Source organism: Pundamilia nyererei, unplaced genomic scaffold (genome assembly GCF_000239375.1).
Source record: "Pundamilia nyererei isolate P.nyererei 1_Seehausen unplaced genomic scaffold, PunNye1.0 scaffold00046, whole genome shotgun sequence".
Classification (NCBI taxonomy): domain Eukaryota; kingdom Metazoa; phylum Chordata; class Actinopteri; order Cichliformes; family Cichlidae; genus Pundamilia; species Pundamilia nyererei.
Genome location: NW_005187447.1, coordinates 3,656,379 through 3,670,324, shown reverse-complemented (window position 1 = coordinate 3,670,324; position 13,946 = coordinate 3,656,379). Strand labels below are relative to the sequence as shown.

Sequence of the window (13,946 nt, the reverse complement as noted above, 5' to 3'; positions counted from 1 at the left end):
GTTATTTGTCTCTCAGAAACAGTTCATAACTTCCCTTCAACTCATTCATGTCACCTAAAAGGTAAACCCGTTTCTCCATCACAGTACCAGTTATTGTAACTGACAGTAAAAAGTCAGCACAACGAAAATAAACTACACCTAAACTTGGTTTATATCTGACCCAGATAGACTGCAGGTCATAACTTCTTACCTGAAGTTCAGTTCACCTGACATTCGGACCGGCGGCCGCCTCGGGGCTCTCCTCCTGCCTCCCCTCCTGCCTCCCCTTCCCTCATCCACCTGCTGGCCTCTGTGGAAGCTCCGCCATAACCACCTAAAAACAACTGAGTTATTTTTACACATCGACCTGCATCTGGCCAATCCACCACCTCTCATTGTTCATGCCATTACAAAAATAAATAAATAAATAAGTCACCCGGCATGTGCCCGATGGCCAGTCCAGCTATGTTAACCTGCAACCAAATCTGCAGCTCCATACAGCAATGTTACGACTTAGATTACATCTTATAACTCATAACTCTTATGTTAGCTGCCCTCAGTAGCATACTGTCTGATATATTCCACGGCTGCAATAATTCTTTAAGTGTTATTTTTTTCCTTGGTATTCTAATTTCACCAAAGTTTACTAAACTCAACAAACTTAATATTACTTACATTTATTCTGTCCTCATTTTCTTTTCCTGCAGTGCCGTCTTTTGTGCTTGGCTCTCCTACCTTTGCTAACGTGATGCACATAGTGCAGAAGCCGATGCTGCATTCACTTACACTCGGATATCTGAGCTTCACCGTGAAAACATAATCGGATATTTGATTGAATTTTATTGTTTTGCCTTTGGGGTGGCCAGTCTGGTTGGGGGGGTGGCCTGTGCCCCCCCAGGCCACCCCGCTGGACACGCCACTGTCGTCACAGTCACGTGATGGAGCAGCTCACACGTTTACCTGGAGCTTCAGGTGCCCTCGACTTACTGCATCTTCTCCTGAAGACTGGGGGGCAGGGGTTAGGGTTCAAACTGCTGACTTCCTATAGCAGAGGCGTTGCTGTTCAGACTTTATATTCATTTTCTAGGATGTTCAGCTAATTGGCCTCAGATCAGTACCTGCAGGTACCTGGGTGATCTGGGGTCATCACATGACCCTTTCAGGTTGTTCTCAGTCTGCCATCTGTAAGAAGTTAGGGTCCACTAGAGCAGCGGTCCCCAACCCCCGGGCCTCGGACCGGTACCGGTCCGTGAGTCGTTTGGTACCGGGCCGCGAGAGTTGAGGCTCAGGTGTGAAATGTGTGGCTTTCAGGGTTTTTATCGGTTTTCAGCGTTATTTTGTTATAGTTTTTATCGTTAACTCTGTTTTCCTGGGTCTTTTCACGTGTGTTATGAATAAATCTTCTTTTTTCGGTACCGGTACTAGTTTTATTTTGTTGTATTTATCCGCGACACCTTAAAGGCCGGTCCGTGAAAATATTGTCGGGCATAAACTGGTCTGTGGTGCAAAAAAGGTTGGGGACCGCTGCACTAGAGCACCTCTGGCTGCAGTGTCCTCGCCTGTCAGGATTTCTCTGTGTGATCTGCTCCAGTACAGCAGACTGAACGTTAGCTCAGGCTCAAAGCTACGCACTGATCTGCTCCTGGAGCCAGAAGAGCTCATAAAGTTCCCTGGAATAGGTTCAGCTGCAGGAATGGAGAGAGTCATCAGTTTGTCCAGAATCAGAACTCCTCATCTGTCCATCCGTGCTAGACACAGGACAGAGGAGTGGCTTCGATAATGGTCAGTGAGTGTGTTCAGGGATTATTGTGTTGCCGGAGGAGCAGCTGTGCATTAGAAACATGAAGTGAGAGCTGGCTCAGATTCATTCATTCGGGAACAAACCAGGATAACTAGCACCTGAGAGCAGTTGTGTTTTTTTCCACGAGATCACCCAGGTCTGGTCTTAAGGTGTGAGTCTCACCTGCCAGCAAAACCCGGTGTGTGGATGTGACGGAGGGTCATGGTGATTGTTGTATTTTGCCGGCAGCCAACGCCTCACTGCTCCACAGATCAGTTTTTCTCTCTTTTGATGGTGAAGCCCAGAGAAGTTTAGCAACTTCCTGTGGGTAACTTCTGCTGAAGTTAGGCTCGGCCAGTCTTAAAGGCCCTTCCAGGTTTCTTTAACTGCACAATCTGTTATTTTTTTTTTTATCCCTGTGCTTTCTGCTTTTCAACAGTTTTAGCACAGCCATAAATTACCACTGAACTCCTGAGTGCGTTCGCCGTCACGGCGTCCTAATCAATGGTGGGATAATACTCACTAAATAGACAGAAGCAGTAAAAGCTGCGTGACTGGCTGATTTATGGCGTTCTTTATGGCAGGCTTTATAGTGCAGAATTTCCTGGCGGTGGCGGACGGATTCCAGCAGAAATGAGTTTTGACGCCAGTGCAGCACGTCGCCTGTGATGGCAGGTCAGAGACACCTGAAGCGGCCCAGCAGAGCTCACTAACTGATGGTTAGCCGGGCCAGGAGAACGGCCTTAAAGCCCAGTGCAGCGCTGTGTTTTTATGCCCACAGCTCCATTAAACGTGACCTCAATAGAAGCAGCACATGAATAAAACAAAAGCGGGCATCCGAGGCCCTCAGCATGGCTCGGATCCAGCAAAGCGTGAGGAGGAGGGTACCAAACAAGGGGGACAGTGTAATTCTGCGTGATAATGACCCGACAATAGAGCGGAGCAGAGTGATTACAGCTCGGGCTAACCTGTGCTCCGCGCCTCGCATTAACAGTCCGGCCCCGCTCGGTCCGACACCTCGTTTTTCTTCCTGAAATCTTCTCGGCTTATTTAAATGTCAGAGTTCGCACACGTTTTAACGTCCTCCTCTACTCAGCTCAGTAACCGTGTGAGAGCAGAGTGAGGAGGAGGCTTTTAATAGTTTTTATTTATCACTTAACTTCAGCCAGAGTGCAGCAGAGATGAGAGAGACGCTTAAATCAGATCAGTGTTTGCTGTGAGCACAGAGGCCCTGAAACCGTCAGGCTCTCAGGTAAAAGTGAAGGTGTTTCTGCTCCTCTCAGAGTGTGCAGCAGGTCCTCTGCATCAGGATTAAACTAACTCTACCACACCCTGCTCAGTGCCCAGGAGGAGGCGGCATCAGGGGTCCAGAAAGGTTGGAGATGTTTGACAGTCAGTGGGAACCTGAGAAGCTCAGTCTGATGTCGGCTGTCACGTCTCATCAGATGGGGTTGAAACACTGAGGTACCTCAAAGCATCAGGATGTCTCATTATAACTAAAAGGTGCAGAAAAAGGTCTAAGGGTGGAGGAATGCTGTGAGGAACATAAGAGAGCTTCATTAAAACCACATCGTCTCCTGAACACAGAGCGTCCAACACATCGAGCTTTATCTCCAGCGTCCTGGGACCAGCTGAGGAGGAGGAGGTTGGTTTCATTATACTGAGGAAGGCCTCGTCTATCAGATGGAAACTGTAATAAGAGTGCAGCCACTTCATAAATGCTGCTCGTGCGTGTTAGCAGCAGCCTCTGCAGCCTCTCATTGATCAGTAGCTGCTATCAGGCAGGAGGAAGTGCTCTCAGCTGGTAATTACCTGCTTCACTCTAATGACCTTTCACCTTGGGACAGATAACCAGGCGGCGGCTTGGCTGCAGACTGAGAAACATGAAGATAAACTCACGGAGCTGCTTTTAAAAGATGCAGCTGCAGCTTTGAGAGGGCTGATCGGGTCAAATCGCTCTGCCCGCACTGCAGCTTCAGAAGAATGACATCTGTTAACTCAGGGCTGCAGTTTTATTTTCAGCTGTCACTGAAATTCCTGAAAAACTACCAGCTGATGGACGACGGGCAAAAGATGAACCGTAGACGTTTGGTGTGGACGAGCTGGAGGAGCACAGCACTCATGGTATAACTTTGATCAACAAGCTGCAATGAGAACATGGTTTTCTTTTTTACTGTAACATTAAACTTGAACAGAAACATGGCTCTCCTCTCTTTAGGCAGAACACATAAATGTTAACATCAGCGTGTGATGTGGGTCCTCTGTGCCCGACGGGATCCACCCACATTGCCACAGAGTCAGTCTGTCACTGACAAAATGTTGCTGTGCATGTCAACACCAGTGTTTATTCTGGCAGGGCGGGGAACCACTTCTAGATCATGAACCAGGAACCTCTTCTAGATCTGGAACCAGTGGAAAAGTCTTGTGATGGCAAAGTAAAACCTGCAGTTCAAAGAGGGCGGAAGAAAAATGTGCACAGTCTAAAATAATGATCTTTATTTATAAATGTAGTTTGAGTAGAAAGTAAACACAGTAAAAACATTCTCTTTTTTCACTGATTATTAATTTGATCTGGTCTTTTTGATTTGTTTGTAAAAGAAGCTTTGATACACTAGAGCTTCTAGTTAAATAAAGTTTAAAGCAGGACTCGTGTATATTGATGCTTTAGCTTTGTCTGCTTTCTGGTTCTGAGGATCTCGCTGAACTTTCTGTGCTCCGCTCAGTAACCCCGTGTCTGTGCTGCAGGATCAGTGGGACCACGTGGAGGAGATCGAGCTGGTCAATGATGGATCTGGTCTTGGTTTCGGCATCGTGGGTGGGAAGACGTCCGGAGTGGTGGTCAGGACGCTGATACGAAACGGTGTGGCCGACAGGGTGAGTTTAGACTTTAAAATATAAGAAATACGTCTGTGTGAAGAGAATCACTGGGATTGTTAAAGCTCAGAGCTGGTCTTCAGCCTCATGTTCTGGGGGTCTGTGTGTAATCACACTGCGTGCTCTCATGAGCGTTAAATCCCAACGGCGAGAAATGTCAGAGCGCTGAAGCTTATGTTTACGGCCAGTTTTACCCCAGAGTAGACCGAATACTGGGGTGTGTTGATCTCATCTGTGTGCTTTCCACCAATCAGGATGGGCGCCTCCGCACAGGTGACCACATCCTTCGAATCGGGGCAACACCTACCAGCGGCCTCACCAGCGACCAGGTAGTCCAGGTGCTGCAGGGGTGCGGGAGCCGCGTGAACATGCTCATCGCCAGAGACCCCCAAGGTCAACAAGCAGCAGCACCTCCTCCCCCACCACCTCCTGTCTCTGCCCCCGTTTCCTCTTTACCACCCCAAACCCCCAAGCTGCCTCCCCAGAACCCGCCCCAGCGCCGTTTCAGCAAGGCGGTGAGTTCATACGAACTTACAAGCACATGGTGACTCTGAGCCAAAACATGTAAGCTCACTCTTGTGTGTGTGTGTGTGTGTGTGTGTGTGTGTGTGTGTGTGTGTGTGTGTGTGTGTGTGTGTGTGTGTGTGTGTGTGTGTGTGGTTTCAGCCCAATCTGGAAGGATACGAGATCCATGAGGTTACTCTCTCCAAGATGGAAGGACAGAGCCTCGGCATCTCCATCGTCGGCTACAACCCTCTGACCAGCCAAGGTGAGAGAGAAATCACTGTGTTGTCCCAGAAGGACATCACACGGAGCTCTGTGACATCACACGGAGCTCTGTCACATGAGGCTCTCTGACCGTCAGCCTTCAGTCCAAGTCTAGACCAACTGAAACTTTCAAAACTTTTACTATGAAATCTTCTTTCAGTTGTTTGTGTGTGAATATTTGTGGTGGATTTGAATCCAGGACTTTCCTGCTGTGAGGTAATAGCACTAACTCTCTCTCTCTCTCTCTGTGTTTGTCTCTCACTCCATTCAGATGCAGTCGGTGTGTTTGTCAAACACGTGGTTCCCGGCAGCGCAGCGGATCAGAGTGGGAACATCCAAGTCCAAGACCGACTGATCGCTGTAAGAAAGCTACTGTTTTATTATAAGTGAACCCGGTTTGTGTTCTGCTGTGCTGTGGGGGTGCTTCAGGAGGATGGGTTTCTGACCACAGTGAGCGCTTGGTTTGCTTTGCCAGCAGTCAGTTATTCATGTTGGGCACGTGTTGGATTTTGAACCATTTCTGTTCTTGATCTTTAAAGACAGAGTTTGTGGGAGGTATCGGGTTTGGCGGTCTCAGCTTGTGGTCTCTGTTTGTGACTCCCAACTTGCTGTGGGTCGGGGAGTTTAAGTATTTAGATTGCACGCTTAGTTCTAAGAAGAGTTTGAAAAAGATGAGTGCTTAGATTTAGCACTCAACGAGCGTCTGTTCTCGTCAGACATGAATGTTTTTGGTAAGTACATAGAAAACTGAAGGGTCACTGGGTCTTGTTGAAGAATGAGGGGAGGTGGGGGAGGAGAATGACAGACTGGTGGTGTCAGCAGTGATGGTGATGTTGTGGAGATGAATGCTGGGCGTATAGGTGAAGCTGTTGATTTACTGGGTGGTCTACATTCGTGCACTCATCCACGGCTGTGAGCGCCGCATCCACACGGAAAGAATGAAGCTGAGGAATACGAGCAGCAGGAATGAGCTCCTTCTTGTTTGGGCTTCAGGGGGCAGGTGTGCATGGATGGATTCTTGCACGGATGAAGCGTGAGCCAAAGTAAAACATGACCTTGAGTAAATGTTTGCCGGATAAGTTTCCTGCCATGCCGCATATGGTGGCTGGTTATTGATTAGTTATGTGATGCTATAAAAGGTTGTAATTGTTGAAGTTGCACAGCTCCTCTGAGGAAAGTGGTCCTGGAGGCTTCTGCAGAAAAACTGAGGCACATTCAGGCTAATAAAAATCAAAAATCTTTCATTGTTTGAGCCGTCTGCCACTTCCCTGGTTCCCCATCATTTCAGCTGATTCTTGAATGTGGTCTGGATCGGCTTCGGTTTGGTCGGTTGCACTCATGTTATCTTGTTCTTTCTCCTCCTCTGTCTGTCTGTCACAGCTGGACGGCGTCAGTCTGCACGGTCTGACCAACCAGGAGGTTCAGGAGGTGATGAAGCAGACGGGTCAGACTGTCATTCTCACTCTGGTCAGGAAGAAAGTCAGAGCTCTGGAGAGATCGTTGGATAAAGGTAGATAAATGTTTTAATCCAGTTTTGTCTGCCAGTCTGTGTTTCCTGAGTACTGTCCTGTGCGATTAAATGATGGCGTCAGTACTTTGACCGCACTCTGGTTAAGTCTGTGTGCGTCACAGTGGTTGTCTGATTCTGTGGGAGGGTGTAGGTCAGGGGACCCACAGAGTCCTTAAATGAGCACCTTGACTGTGCACAGAGCCGGCGACAGCGTCCCGTTAGACACTGGCCTGCAGATCACGCTGACTCGGCACACAACGAGGAGGCGGAAATTGAAGCCCGAGTACGCTTCTGTGAGAACGATAAACTGACTTTTGACGTCACCGGGATGTGTGCGGGGCTGGACACAGCTCTGACTGCATGGTGCTGAAACAGTAATGTGCTCCAGCGGGAGAAGTTAACTCTGTGCTAAACTTATCGCAGCTTTTCTTCCTCCCTCCTATGCCTCTATCCTCTCACCCAGATTAAGATGACAAATTTGTTTACAACTCGGTGTAATTTCCCCAAACTCTGCTGCAGGAGGCTGCGATTTGTCCTTCACGCCGTCCACAGAGATTAATTTGCCCGCTTCTGGGTCATTTTTTTGTCTTGCGGTCGGCCGGCGGCCCGCACTGGTCAGCCTCCAGGTCGGAGAGAAGCAGGTGATTTTTAAAAAAGAGGAGGAGTGCGAGGCTCTTATCTCCTCCAGTCGTCTTTTCATTTCATTACCGAGGAAGCACGGAGGAGGAAATCGGCTCAGGTTTTAACTTGTTATAATCTGGTTGTTTCTATGGCTCTCTTATCTGCTCTGAGTTATGAAGAGAGTCCGACGGGAAAGTGAGCCTAAATAAATACTCATCAGTCAGGAGGTCAAAGGTCAGAGTGAGCTGAGGGCTCCTGGGTGATCTGCTCTGTGTTTAGATAGATGGACTTACAGGACCACTGTCAGCATCCCACAGAGATTCGATGAATAAATTACAGACAACAAAACTCTGAAAGACTTTCAGATAAATACAAAATTCTATTAAACGGCACATTTATTCATTTAGGGGCAGCACGGTGGTTAGCACTGTTGCTGCACAGCAAAAAGGTCCTGAATTCAATTCCACCATCCGGCTGGCGTCTTTCTGTGTGGAGTTTGCATGTTCTCCCCATGTTTGCATGGGTTCCCTCCGGGTACTCCGGCTTCCTCCCACCGTCCAAAGACATGCAGCTTGTGGAGATAGGTTAATTGATTAATCCAAATTGCCCATAGGTGTGAATGTGAGTGCGAATGGTTGTCTGTCTCTATGTGTTAGCCCTTTGACAGACTGGTGATCTGTCCAGGGTGTACCCCGCCTCTTGCCCTATGACAGTTGGGATAGGCTCCAGCACCCCCCGCGACCCTGAAAAGGATAAGTGGAAGCAAATGGATGGATGGATTTATTCATTTACTCCATCCACCTATCAGAGAGGCCACGACCTTAAACCTTAAATTATCCACAATGATCAAACAGTTTTTTTTATCACACTGTAAACATGTTTATTTGTGCTGTGATGTTTAAAAATGGGGATCTATGGGGACTGACTCACTGCTGGGGCCTCAGCTTCAGTTCTGTGATTGGTTGATGCTTCTGTGCCGTCAATAGACACCCACCCCCAGACCTGATCCACAGTCCTTATTGAGGCCTCTCTTAGCCACGCTGGTACCAGCTCAGTGCTGTCAGTGCTCCTAAAATCTCATGTTTATCAGTGACATCAGTCACATCTTTGTCCTAAAATAACAAATTCTTACTTCGTGTGTGTGTGTGTGTGTGCGCGCGCGCGTGTGTGTGCGTGTGTGTGCGTGTGTGTCTGTCAGTGGAGAGAGAGCCTTCTCGAGTTTCTCTCAGGAGGTCATCGGAGGTCAAAGCTCACTTGTCTGGGTTTGGATCCACGATGATGAAGCAGGAATCAACAGACCTAAACTCAGCACAGCTAAACAGGGGTGAGACACACACACACACACACACACACACACGGTTGTGCTTGTCATTCAATCATGAAGCAGCAGATCTATGTGGTCTTCAGGGACAAATGTCTCCGGTCTGTCAGGACTAAAGACCCAAAAAGACCGGGGGGCTTGAAGACCCTAGGGGTTTCTTGATGAAAGTGCAAGAAATTGATAGTGAAAGCTGAAGAAAGGAATGATGGAGGTGAAAGTGCAGAAAAACAGATTTAATGTTAGACGACCTTTGCCTGACAGACCTACGTCATCATCACCTTCCTCCAGGTGGAGATTGATTTTATTAACACTTCACGTCTGTTTGCATGTTCCGTGGCTTTGGGTGGATCAAAGATCCAGAAAGGAATGGCAGTGTGGTTCAGTTCGATCTGAACCGAGGCGCCTCAGCATGGACTTATTATCTGCTCAAATCTGAGACCTGCGTGTGAAAGGTTCTGATGGTGCACACTCTCCTGCTATATAGCGCCTACCTCAAGAAATATACGCCCGTAGCAGCCGACGGGAACACTTCCTCCCTCCAAACCACACCTGCTATCTTAAACCTGATAACAGATTCTCGTTTCAGGAGTTACAGGAAGTCTAGATTTCTCTGATTTTTCTCTGGGCGCTACCCTCCTCTTTGGATCACACTCTTATAAATAAAGGTTAATTCATCGTGAGCTGCCCACGTACGTCATCCACAAGTTCCTCCTCCTCTGTGGTGTCACAAGAAAGCCCACTGCTGTTCTTCTTCTTCTCTCGTACACAGATGCAGGCATCAGTTCACGTTTCTTTAAACTCTAAGCACAGCATACAGGTGTGTTTAGAGTCTACTTCTGCTTCAGGCAAAGTCACTGAAATGCTGTAAAAAACAGGATTGTGTTGGAATTGTTATCTGTGTAACTGAAAACCTCAGATCAGCTCCTTTCTTCATTATCGCAGACAGATGACGTCTTTAATACTTGATATTTATTATGAATAAATAAGAGGTAAGTGTGTTTAATGATGCTGATCAGGCAGTTAAAACCCTTCTCTCTGAAAGCCTCTAAAGATGTGTGATGCAGGCCTCTAACGGCTCTCCACACTGAATTATTTCCTCTCTTTTTATTCCTCATTAGCTTTGCTAAGTGGCCAAAACGCCACGCTAACACTTAGCACGCCGCTTGGCTGCTCCCGGCCGACAGATGTAAAGTGTCCAAGCTGTCTGACAGCCACGCAGCGATGTATTGCCCCGTTTATTCAGCCAAACGCTGCAGATTAATTGCTGTGTGAAGGCCGGGGTTAGCAATGCTAATTTAATCAGAGGCTGTTGTTGTAGGGCTGCCAGAGCTGCCTCAGAGCGCTTTGACATGCGAACGGATTGGTGGGAACATGGAGGTGTTTTTGTGCAGCTCAGCAGCGGCACCGTCCTCCCAGAAATTAGGTGCCGGCACTCTGTAATCTGCTGCGACTGTCACCGCTGTATGACGCTCAGCTGCTTACTTTACACTTTATTTACACGTTGAATTCCAATGAGCTGCACGACAAGCCGGCTCAGCGTATCCATGAACAGTCACACATGACCATGGTCAGTGCAAGGGGTCACGCTCATGTCAGGTCACCTGCCCATTCATTCGCCCATTTACTCATCTGTCCGTCCACCCATCCATCCACCTATCTTCCAATTCATCCAGCCATCTCTCCATCTGTCCATTCGTCCCTTCATCTGCCCATTCTTCCATCCATCCTCCAGCCCATCCATCTGCCTATTCATCCATCCATCCATCCACACACCCATCCATCCATCAGCCCATCAACACATCCATCCATCTATCCCCTGTTAATCCAGCCATCCATCCATTCATCCCTTCTTCTGCCCATTCTTCCATCCATCCCTCATTCATCCAGCCATCCATCCATATGACTTAAATGATCAGAGCTACTGTGCTATGATGTGGTAAAGACTTCCTGTGTCAGAAGGTGGTCTGGAGTCAATAGCCACCCACATCCATTTGCCCCAGGTCGTCACTGGACGACCTCTGCATCAGCTGATAGAGGAGTCTAAACAGTCTGTTCGAACAGAGCAATTCTCTCTCAGTGGTCCACTGAGCTCTGACCATCTCAGTGAAACTATCACAGTGTTCTTCTGCCCAAGTGCTACAGTACTCTCACACTATACTATTTGTTTGCAACACTTTTTGAAGCTGATGAGAAAACTGTTGTTTTGTGTGTGTGTGTGTGTGTGTGTGTGTGTGTGTGTGTGTGTGTGTGTGTGTGTAACAACAGAGGCAGAACTAAGGGCTAAGTGGGAGCAGGCTCTTGGACCGAATTATCAAGTCCTGGTGAGACAAGACATTCAAAATTATTAAAAGCTTCACAGTGTTGCTGAGATCCAGGACTCAGTCAGTGTGTGTGTGTTTTATCAGATGGTGAATTTGGATCCCGTGATCGAAGACGATGAAGAGCTGCAGAAGTCATCGAAGCTGCTGCCTGTCCACACTCTGCGTCTTGGGGTCGAGTTGGACTCCTTTGATGGTCATCACTACATCTCGTCGGTGGCGCCCGGAGGTCCTGTCGACAGACACGGAGTCCTGAGACCCGAAGACGAGCTGCTGGAGGTCAGATTGCAAGCTGAAAGTCATCGTCAGCTTCATTGTCTCACAGACCGTACCATCAAAGTCGCCCTCTGCTGGACATCAGACAAACTGCAGCTGTGTGACTGTGAGATGTAATCATGTTTTGTTCTTGTGTAGGTGAACGACGTTCAGCTGTACGGAAAGTCTCGCAGAGAAGTGGTGTCGTTCCTCAAAGAGGTGCCTCCTCCGTTCACTCTGGTCTGCTGCCGACACCCGATCGCCGACCTGGAACCAGAATCCGAATCTGAACCAGAACCAGTACTACGACTAGAACCGAAAGCAGGACCAGCCAGACAGTCGCAGCGGGGTGTGGAGGAGGTGAGAACAGGGCTGTTTATAAGCAGTTATGATCGTAAAGATTAAAAGCATCATTGTTTGGTTTGAAATGCTGCTGGAGCTCTGAGAATAACCGTGTGCTGTCTGTCAGATCGAGATGAAGCTGTCATCGATGCTCTGCAGTCAGACGCTCCTGAGAGATGATAGCAGTGGCAGACAGGTAACCTCTGCAACCACACACACGCGCACACACACAAATGATAAATGGACTGGTTGTTCTTATAGCGCTTTTCTACTCTGCTTGAGCACTCAAAATGCTTCATTCTACCATCCACGCACACACACACTTTTTATATGCTTAAGTGCTTAAGTGATGGATGCATCAGAGAGCAACTTGGAGTTGATATCTTGTCCAAGGATGTTTGGCATGCAGAGCAAAGCAGCCAGGGATCGAATTGCCAACCTTCCTTCTCTACCTCCTGAAGAGGAGTGTTGCAAGAAGGATCACGAACCCTGGTGCACTGTATTTGTTATATGGACAGGTTCACTTCCTGCTGTCACTCTGTAGAGTATGAATTAAACCCAGACAGCTCCATCCTGAGTTCATTCCTGAACATTTCTTAAAACACTTCTCCATGACAGGAAGTGTTCAATGAAACAATCAAGCACCCGGCCTCTAATACCTGAGCTAGCAGCGTTAGCTTCCTAAACTGCTGATCACGCAGAGCGATCGCTCGGAGAATATGAAGTTTACTTTAGGACAGACCTCTTCAAGGGCTCGTTGACCTTTCCTGCTCAGGTTTATGGGTCAGGAGGCAGAGCAGGTCTAACGTGTCCTTGGGCGCATCCATGTGTGTGAATGTGAACTGGTGAACGGAGAGTGTTGCACAAAGCACTTTGAGTGCTCGGGTAGAGTTGGAGGTCTTTAAGGACCAGCCCATTTATCACTTATTACGTGTGAACGTCCTGAAACATGTCCTCGCTGAGCGCGCTTTAACTGCCGTTTAAATGTTTCTGTGTCAGGAGCAGGTCTCACCTGTAGAGGTGGTGCTGAGGGAGGAGCAGACCCACTACACCCAGGATGAGGAAGAAGAAGAGGAGGGAGATGAGGAGGATGAGGACGGAGAGCTTGCTCTGTGGTCTTCGGACATTCAGGTGTTGGAGCTGCAGAAAGAGCGAGACAAAGGCCTCGGCTTCAGCATCCTTGACTACCAGGTAAGAGTGGCATCTCTGACGGCCGATCGTATGGCCCAGGAGACCACGTCCGACTGGCCTCCCAAAGTCTGAAAAGGTTTCACCTAACAGGTGTCTGTGTGCACATCCGACTTTCTTCAGCTGGACGGCAGGTTTTGCTACCGTCCAGCTGCTAGCATTTCCTCACGTTTTGCTCTGCTCGTTTCTAGTTTCACGTCGCACTGGTAGACTGCAGGTCGATGACTGCAGCTGTTTGTGTGAAGCCGGCGGTAACGTTAGCATTTCTGAAAGTGGTGTCCAGAACCAGCTTCCATCTTTAATTTTGCTCTGTGGCTGTGAACCATGTCAACGTCCCACTGAAAACGTTGTTTAAGGGGAATGTGACCAATTTAAAGGAATTTTGATAACACCTCCGAAGTATCTGGACACATGCTGGACTGAGGTCGGACAGGTCGGGTGAGGTACACCTGCGGAATCTCAGAGCCTCAGGTGGACAAGGGTACCTTGACACTCCAAAAATTCTAGGATGGAAGGAAAACCCCAGAGCTCAGGCAGCTCCGAGTCCAGACAAACAGCTGTCTTACAGGAAGGTGCCACTGGTACTCATGTGTTTCCCATCTCCTCACAGGACAGTGTAAACGGAGCGAAGCTGAAATGTTTTAAAGTGAATCTCATCTCAGAGGTTTTAGATTCATCGCTGTCTCTGGAGTAAATTTGGGAAACTCTGGTGTGTCTGCTGTCTTTATCTTCTCCAAACCTGCTTCAGTGCTTTATCTTTAGGCGCAGCTTCACCTCTAAGACCTCAGCCCCCTCCTCCTCCTCCTCTGTCAGACCCAGCTGAGGTGGTGGAGCGAGCTCCAGCATAACTCCCAGTTGGTCCACATCATGTCAGCCTGCAGACACAGGATCTGCCTAGGAGAGAGAGAGAGGTGTGTGTGTGTGTGTGTGTGTGTGTGTGTGTGTGTGTGTGTGTGTGTGTGTGTGTGTGTGTGTGTGTGTGTGTGTGTG

General features: G+C 48.3%; 1 protein-coding gene across 1 annotated transcript in view; it reads left to right on the top strand.

Moving 5' to 3' along the window:
• Positions 1-13,946, top strand: part of patj (PATJ crumbs cell polarity complex component) — an 83,506-nt gene that overhangs the window by 8,945 nt on the left and 60,615 nt on the right. The window contains exons 7-17 of the mRNA XM_005732414.1: positions 4,505-4,633; positions 4,888-5,148; positions 5,300-5,402; positions 5,673-5,761; positions 6,782-6,911; positions 8,731-8,856; positions 11,119-11,174; positions 11,259-11,450; positions 11,586-11,786; positions 11,896-11,964; positions 12,768-12,959. Coding sequence (XP_005732471.1) covers positions 4,505-4,633; positions 4,888-5,148; positions 5,300-5,402; positions 5,673-5,761; positions 6,782-6,911; positions 8,731-8,856; positions 11,119-11,174; positions 11,259-11,450; positions 11,586-11,786; positions 11,896-11,964; positions 12,768-12,959 — 1,548 coding nt within the window. The remainder of the gene's footprint in view (positions 1-4,504; positions 4,634-4,887; positions 5,149-5,299; positions 5,403-5,672; positions 5,762-6,781; positions 6,912-8,730; positions 8,857-11,118; positions 11,175-11,258; positions 11,451-11,585; positions 11,787-11,895; positions 11,965-12,767; positions 12,960-13,946) is intronic.